Consider the following 8,785-nt stretch of genomic DNA (forward strand, 5'->3'; position numbering starts at 1 on the left):
CGACTCTATTAATATTTGAAGTATTAATATTTTTACATCACTCTTATTTACTTTTTTATAAATGTATATATCTTTAAATTACTTATTACTATTATTACTATTATTATCAAGATTTAACTGGTAAATCTTTTATATTGGACTCATTTGCTATTGATCCTTTTTATTTCAGGCTGTAATATCAAATGCACGAGAATAATTCTCTTCTACGACTTCTACGAGTGCTGCAGTCTTTATCTAAGCTTGTGTACTCATTTAAATGCTGGTATAAAAGCTAGACAAGTTTATGCTTGACATTTCCATGGATATGATTTAAAACAGTCAAAATAAAAAACAAAGAAGGTGAAAAAACACAACTTTTGGATGTTTTTTAGGAGCACTCTTCAACTTCTCAACTCATTATCCACCATTATCTGATATCATCTTCTAATGACATTCTTCTGGTCCATAGAAACTTGGTCTTTAGTCACCATGGAGACCAGCTAGGCGAGGATGGTTATAAAACAAGGTGTTAGACCTTGTGCTGTCACTTGATAGGGACAGAAGACATTCAACTATTTTCAAGACCAAGTCCAAAAGTAAGTATACAAATATTCTATTTACTATGAATAAGATTCCTTTTCATTTCAAACCCTGGCAAGATATATACTAGAAATTATTAACTAGTACTCCAAACGTTTATAGTGAAGTATTTTTACTAAACGTCAAATTTTCAAACCAACTTTGTCATATGATTTCTATTCGGAAAATCACAAACTCCATTGTTTTCGGAACATTCAAACGTTTTGTTTAAGATTTAAAAACAAACGCTACACAAAGAAATCATACTAAAGGGAGGGACACGTGGTCTGACGTGGGGATTTAGGGGCACAATATTCAATACAATCACGATTAACGATTATTAGTTAACATTAACTTCAGAGCTTGAAGGATCATCATGTACTAAAATTATTTTGTTTTTCAGTGTTTGTATACGCGCTTCTCGCCTTGAGTACAGTGCAATTGTTTGGTCTACCAGAAGTGTCTTGTAAGTACAATGAATCAAGAGCCGTTTCATCATAGAGCTAAACAAAGAAATGTCTAGCTGTATTTGTTCCAAAGTTTGCTCAATAAGTTTACTCAAAGCGCACAAAACCAGGGAAAAGAAAATGAGTCATTTATTAGTCGTTAGAGATAATTCACTCCCTAATGAAGTCAATGAAGGCTGCGTGGGTTGGCGATAGAAAACCTCGCGTGATCGATCGATTCTGATTCAAAATGAGGATTTTTTTGCTCATATTCTTAGTTTTTTCGTTAAGACTTCGTATCGTTAATCTCTATTCTATATATAGATTGGTTATTACCAATTATTATTAGCTATTTATGTACTTAATTTACTTAATATCAATATTTTTTAATAATTTGTCCTTCTTTTAAGCTCCACTATCTTTCTATCACTTTATATTTACGTACTGAAACTTGATGTTGGTGTTACTAAAAAGGCAATAGCCAGATTACCTACAGGCTTTATATGCATAATTTAACAAGTGAAACTACCAAACAACACCAATTCTGAAATGTAAATTTAGTTATATAAGTACTTTTTGAAATATGTAAATTGGAGGGACAATATACAATGTATATCACTCTGAGAGGAGTACAATTTTTGATACCGTATTATTTCCCCCTTGCATAGCGTACACTTACCAGGAATGTCCAACATGGTGGGTCAAGAGAGGATGTAGGATAGATTATCATCGGAATTTGAAAGCTCTTTTCGATGATAGAAAACCTGATTCAGTCGTAAAGATTGACTGGGACAACTTTGATGGATATGTATACGAGTGAGTAGAGAAAACCATCCATCCATCCATCCATCTGTCTGTCCATCCATCTGTCTGTCCATGCATCCATCCATCCATGCATGCATCCATCCATCCATCCATCCATCCATCCATCCATCCATCCATCCATCCATCCATCCATCCATCCATCCATCCATCCATCCATCCATCCATCCATCCATCCATCCCATACTATGCCATTCGTTCATCCTTTTTCGTTGTGTTTCAGCTTGGCCTGCCGTTGTCGTGCAGCGGCTATTGCACAGGGATACTCGTGGTTTGCTCTGGAGAACTATGGCGTTTGTTTCTCGGCTGCAGGACCTTTTTCAAGTTATTTGGCAAAGTAAGAAGTAATCATTTGAATTTTGATCAAAAATTTTTGTCTTGGTCGTCAGTTTTTTTTTGTTATGTCAACTAACATGGCAAGCACGTTTTTTGTCCCTTCGTATTTGACGTCATAGCCGCCATGTTGGTTGCCTTAAAAATATTTTGTCTTTTTTTTTCTTTGTTTAATGTTAAATTAGGTTACATTCGTCTGTTGTTTCTGAACTAGCTCTGTCTTTGTAGCTTCACACTTGATCCTGAAGCAAATTGTATTGGAGTTTTGAAACACAACAAGACTATTGTGAGCCAAGAAGATGGAGAAATCTGTGTGGGTGGATATTTCAGAGCCTATATGTACGAGGTGAGAGGAATAGAAAGCCAAGTATGTGGACTTCGGCTCCCCCTTAAAGTATATATTTTAGCTTCATCTAAATAGAGGTTTTAGGTGTGGCCTTATCGCATGGAAAAACGACTTCCGGGTCGTTCAGATCGTTCATCGTTTTTCTTCATGGCAGGATTTTTTGTCCAATGTTCTAAAAGTTTAAATCATTGAAAGCTATTTTTGCTTTATTTTGGCAGTTTTTGTAAACGGCTGAACCAGCAAATACGTCACAAATGTTAAAACTCTATACTCTTGTCACATTCATCTCTTACCATTGCAAAACGAGCTGCCCGTTTGGCGCCAAACGTCAACCAAATCCACAGGAACTCCATTTCCACACAAGTGTATCATCAACCTCACTCTCGACCTCAGAGTCCCGTCATGCTTACTGCGCATGCTTGTTAAAATGGCATTTCGAATATGCGCAGTAAAAGAAGATTTTAAAATATTATATTTTGAAAATGCTTATTTTTTTAAGATTACAAACATCGGTGCCCAAGCACCTGCTCACGCTCCAGAAGAAGAAGAGGAAGAAGAAATAGCTCGTGAGTACAAAATAAACAAGGGCACTGATTAACCGCGCGCGAATTTCAAATCTTTGACTTTAGTATTAGCGTCTTTTCACGGTGTGATGCTGGGTCCAGGAATCGAAGGTTACAAGGAAGTGTGCTACCGTTAGTTAATGATGCTAATATTATGCATGTAATCAGTTAATGATGCTAATATTATGCATGTAATCAGTTAATGATGCTAATATTATGCATGTAATCAGTTAATGATGCTAATATTATGCATGTAATCAGTTAATGATGCTAATATTATGCATGTAAGCAGTTAATGATGCTAATATTATGCATGTAAGCAGTTGTGGAGTAGCGGATCGATTTCAATCTAGAATGCAAAGATGATAGCAAGGGACGTTTCATTCTTTATCACAAAAGTAACGTAGAATATCTGTTACCTTTCTAGAATGCAGCACTGTGTCTGATGTGATCTTGGTGGTGGATGTGTCTGGTAGTGTTGGCCAGGATAACTTCAAACTTGTCCTGGAATTTCTCCTGAAGTTTTTGGAAGCTTTCGACTTTTCTGCTGGAAAATCAAGGCTTGGAATAATTACCTTTGACGAGAAATGCTACGTGGACTTGACCTGGTTGGACAGTAGCAGCATGACACTACAAGAGATGAGGGATGTAAGTATTGATATATAATAGCGCATGCTTTTATACATTGTCTAAATGCCCTTTACATTTATGAGCAGTGGAGGACTATACGGGCTGCATATTAAGGCGCTATTAGCAGCCGTGCAGCTTACAATCATGAGTGATTTGTTAGTTCATTAGTGTTATGCCTCCAAATTGGGATAGGCTGTTGAACCGGGAGACAATCCCCTACTCTTACACGAATAATTCAATAATAATAATAATATTTAATATTTATAAAGCGCGACTTTAACATGTGAATATGATCAAATGCACATAATTCAAGAGGTTCTTTTATGTCCTCCATTTAAAGCAGGTACGATTTGCCACTTACTACGTGCTGTTGGTTCAAATCGCATTAGAAATTTGGCGATTCTTATCCGTCAATCAAACCGTTCGGATTTACTTAAGTGGGATGTTAAAATGGAAACTAAGGAATTTGTTGTTAATTAGAAAATTGACACCGAAGTACAGGGGCGTAACCAGGGATCTTGCAGGGGAGGTGCACAGGCAATGATTTGGTGAACCAAAAAAAAAAAGTTAACAAAATAAAAGAAGTAGCAGAACCAAAAAAAAAAAAAAAAAAAAAAAAAAGAATAAAAGAAAAGAAAAAAAAACACGAAGGGAAAATAGGTGAGTGATTTTTAAAAATGCTACAAAATGCAGATGGGAAGTGGTCTTAATTTAATCAAAAAACATATACATGCAATTTTAAAGCCAAAGGAGATACATGAGCGGACCATAAGCTTTTACACCCTGTGCTCCCCCCTGGTTACGGCCCTGAAGTACAACTGCTTTATTGTTTATCACCTAGTTCTTATAATTTATAGAGAGAACTTGAAAAGATGGGAGTAAGTGGCAAGCTATTTCATGTCTTATTTTTTTCTCTCAAATTTTCCAGGTAATAAACAACATTCAGTACACTGCTGGATCAACCCTGACCGACAATGCACTCAATTGTGCGCGAGATAAAATCATCAAGATTTCTCAGAGACCAGGAGTTCCTAAAACAATCATTGTCATGACTGATGGTCAGTCTTGGAACGGGCTAAACAGACTCCCGGCACCTTCTTCCGAACTCAGGGTAAGTTTGAAGACTGAGATCTACCAATAGTAGTGCTTGTTCTTTATAGGTTTAGCATTGTGTTTGTTTAACAGGGTATGGGCTGCGAGATGCTATTGGTGTAATTCTACCAATAGTAGTGCTTGTTCTTTATAGGTTTAACATCATGTTCGTTTTCCAGGGTATTGGCTGCAAGATGCTATTCGTGCTATTCTAACAAACTTTATGTTTCTTTGATCATTCATATCAGTTTCATTAATTGTAGGAGGGCCATTAAATAAAGTTAATTTATTTTATTTATTATTTTATATTGTGTTTGTTTTCCAGGGTATGGGCTGCAAGATGCTTGCCATTGGTATTGGTAATGACGTTGATCCTAATGAACTTCAAATCATCACTGGAGCTCAAGATCAAATATTCCTTTTGAACTCCTTCAGGAATCTGATCGATCATGCTGCTAAACACGTGAATAAGCTACTCTCAAAAGCTTGCATACCTTAAACAGAGGTTGCTCTCTAGCAAACCATAAAAAGTAAGTTTGAATTTGCTTTATAAATCATCATTCGCTTTGCAAGCCAATAAATCATCATCATCACTCTCTAATCTCAAAGGTTTGCGCTTCTTAGGCAGGTTTGAACATGTGGATTGTAATTGTATGCTTATGAAACTAAAAAGGTTGCATACCCCATTCAAGCAACACTTGAATTCATCCTTAAATTGAATTGATCCTCAAAACGTGTATGGGGTCACTGAGGATCAAACTATGGACCTCTTGCTTAGCAGGCAGCACACTAACCAACCAAGCCACACTTACTCCTTGAAACAAGTGTGTGAGGTCAGTGAGGATCAAACTATGGACCTCTTGCTTAGCAGGCAGTACACTAACCAACCAAGCCACACTTGCTCCTTAAAACAAGTGTGTGAGTTCACTGAGGATCAAACTATGGACCTCTTGCTTAGCAGGCATCACACTAACCAACCAAGCAACACTTGTTCCTCATAATAAACTTCATTTCCCGCTCGGCAATTAATCTGATAGACTTTTGATGTTATTCTTTCCAGTGATAAAGATGAAAATGGCGCGACTCAAGGAATAAAAGAACCAAACTGTATTGTATTCTTACTGAGCATGAAGTTAAAACTGATCTCTAGTTACTGTACGCACCGATTCGGATTGAAGTAAACATATCAAGAAACAACAATTAAGAGAAAAATGTAAACTTATATACCATAGTAGTAAAATGTTTTATTCATCAATTATTCGTCATTCTATATTTTCTTATAACTTTGGCAGAAAGCATCTGCTTCCTTTCGGTTACTTTTTTCTTTTTCTTTTTCTTTTTCTTTTGGTTCTGCTTTCTTTCGGTTACCTTTTTTCTTTTTCTTTTTTTCTTTTGGTTCTGCTTTCTTAAAAGAAACGATCAATGGTCCGATTATATTCGATGTGCACCCTCCCTGTAAAAAGTTCTGGTTACGGCCCTGCAAGCTCACTTGCGATTGATTTGAGGATTTAGGACGATGCTTCCATACCCAGCGCTAAAGCGCAGTATGGCAGCCCTTAGCATTTAAACGACTGTGTCAGAGATTTCGGCCCCGTCCGACGCCTCTATATCCAGTCAGTGATCAGGAAGCTCGGCTGAAGCTTGAGGAAGCGGCTAGTCGCCCCCCAGAACGCAGAAGTATACCCTATTTCTCTGAGTATCAGTATTTGTCTACTTATATCTTACCATCTCTAGTCAATCCCTTTTATGTAGGTTCTGTTTTGAAAAACTAGCAGTAACGTATATTAATTTACGCGAAAAGTTAGAGTATAAAAAATTAAAATTGTGTCCTTCCTTACTCTTCAAAGCATTTCGATTCCTGTTTTCGATAGACTGCGAGCTAAGTCCCGGCTATTTCGCTTGGTCACTGTCACTGTCCGTCTGTCTGTCCGTGTCGATTGGTCGAGGAATTGGTTACGAGTCAAAGGTCCCTGGGGGAGGGGGCTGGGGAGGGACGAAAGAAAAATAGAGGGACTGCCGTCGTAACACTTCAAGGATCGTGTTGTTGAGGGATGTTGAGGGACTTAGCTCGCAGTCTATTTTTTCGATTCTCCACTTTTCTCGTCCCAGTCTGCAAACGTCCGCGTACCGGCTTTCCAGCGGTCTCATCAACAAACATGAGAATTGTTGAAAACTTCTACTCCTCCTCCTTTGTCTTCCAAAAAAAAAAAACTTCATCCCATCAACTTCTAGCCTTGCTTGAAGAGTTCGAAAACCTTCTACAATGACTATTGTATCTTTTAACAACTGGTTTCAGGTCAGTGAGTACTTTTATATTCCATATTTTGACATGCATGTTTGAGGTAGAATTTTGAAATCATCAAACTAGGCTCAGATTTATTTATACTTTGCAGTGTTCTAGTTGAGATAACAGCGTCTGCAAATATCACCTTCTAGAGCTGTATTATCTTTCTACATGGAGTGAGATAAATGCGAAATTTTATCGGCCTTTAATATATGTTATATTTAAGTTAGAAACTCTGCAGCGATGGACTTAGAGCATTCAATATGTAAGCTTATATTTAGAGGTTACAATGAAAGTGTTTGCACCACCACTAGATGGCGCAGCCATGACAGGAGGCAGGGACCATTGAATCTGGTGGTCTAATCTTACTTACACGAGAAAACTAGAACTCAATTTCCCAGGAAAAAAAAAACAAATTGACAGACTCACTATAAGTTTATTTAACCCCTGATCTCATTATGCATTCAAAGGCAATATTAATTAGTATTCAAAGGCAGTAAATAGTATCCCTTGAATTTGTAATGAGCAGGGCTATGTAAAGGCCTAACCAATGACAAAGAAAACTGCATCAATCATAAAAGGTCACTTAAGTCTTACATATATTTATTCATATATAATATGAGCTAAGGTATGGCCTGGACTGGACTTGGGATAACTTCGAGTGAACTTGAGTATAAATCAAGGACTTGGGGTAAAGCATTTTGAATTTCTGATGTGAATGGGATATAAAGCCCTACCAATGACCAAGAAAACTGTGTCAATCATAAAAGGTCACTCTTTGAGTATTACATATATTTATTTATACATATATTTATGAAGTGTCTAGTGAGTATGAACTAAGGTATGGCCTGGACTGGACTTGGGATAACTTCAAGTGAACTTGAGTATAAATCATGGACTTGGGGTAAAATATTTTGAATTCCTGACATGAATTCAGGTCATTTCATTGTGCTATGTTGATGGCTCATCAGCTCCACCAACAATGAACATAGCCTGCATAGCAGGCATGTTGTGGAAGGGGGAGGGGGATAGGCTTGGGACCTGAACAGCGTCACCATCTCTCTGCTTTTTGATTCTCTTGGGAGTGATTGAAAACGTCCAGTTATTGAGTATTTTGGAAAAAGTGTAGGTCATGTTGGATACATTAACTTCCTGGCAACACTTTTATAATATCAGAATTATAAGTACATGCATAAGTTAAGACCATTACTTAGCGGATTCGCTCATATCCTGCACACACCAACTAGGCAATGAACCCGAAATATTCAATACTTTAAGATTCAACAAATATTAAAGAATAACTCTGCACTATTTACTGACAAAGCTATGTTGCACAATCTATTCTAAGGGACTGATCATTTTTTACCATGTAGGGGAGGGAGGAGGGTTGATGGGATTTTTTATTGACTTCCCTTGTGTGCCCCCCTCTTGAGCATTGGATTGCTTTTAAGTATCCTAAAATCTGACTGTCCCCCCTCCCTCCCAGGCAAAAAATGAAACAGTCCCTAATCACAAGGAGTCCAATAGTCCCCTTCACAGTTCCCTGTGCCATCTTGAAAGGTAGCCGTGCCTGTGCATCGTAGCGAGACAAACGGTGAGCTTGCAATAATAGAGACCTGTGAATAATTGTCCAAGGTGTTTAAAAAAGGTCTCTATCATTGCAAGTTCACCGTTCGTCTCGCTTTGATGCAAAGGCACGGCTACCCTTCAA

The 8,785-nt window shown here is 37.5% G+C and overlaps 1 protein-coding gene across 2 annotated transcripts; it reads left to right on the plus strand.

The window, feature by feature from the left end:
* The first annotated feature begins 482 nt into the window (after positions 1–482).
* LOC116300524 (matrilin-1) lies at positions 483–6,045 on the plus strand. 2 transcript variants are annotated; one of them, XM_089037778.1, is made up of 10 exons: positions 483–575; positions 962–1,024; positions 1,673–1,820; positions 2,050–2,163; positions 2,388–2,505; positions 3,005–3,071; positions 3,496–3,716; positions 4,627–4,809; positions 5,116–5,320; positions 5,851–6,045. In XM_089037778.1, coding segments are annotated over exons 1-9 (1,089 nt in total). In that variant the 5' UTR covers positions 483–574; the 3' UTR covers positions 5,290–5,320; positions 5,851–6,045. The 2 variants fall into 2 exon arrangements, with proteins under 2 accessions (XP_088893904.1, XP_088893905.1); XM_089037779.1 differs by lacking the exons at positions 5,116–5,320; positions 5,851–6,045 and adding an exon at positions 4,884–4,928.
* Positions 6,046–8,785: the final 2,740 nt, after the last annotated feature.

The sequence above is a fragment of the Actinia tenebrosa genome, unplaced genomic scaffold (genome assembly GCF_029948245.1).
Source record: "Actinia tenebrosa isolate PJP-AT-01 unplaced genomic scaffold, QUT_ActTen_1.0 PGA_scaffold5__44_contigs__length_20552954, whole genome shotgun sequence".
NCBI classification, from domain to species: domain Eukaryota; kingdom Metazoa; phylum Cnidaria; class Anthozoa; order Actiniaria; family Actiniidae; genus Actinia; species Actinia tenebrosa.

Excerpts from the sequence above, each read along its gene's own strand:
- LOC116300524 (XM_089037778.1), top strand. Across the intron at positions 2,164-2,387 it reads TTTTCAAGTTATTTGGCAAA|CTTCACACTTGATCCTGAAG; the intron begins GTAAGAAGTAAT and ends CTGTCTTTGTAG. Across the intron at positions 4,810-5,115 it reads CACCTTCTTCCGAACTCAGG|GGTATGGGCTGCAAGATGCT; the intron begins GTAAGTTTGAAG and ends TTTGTTTTCCAG.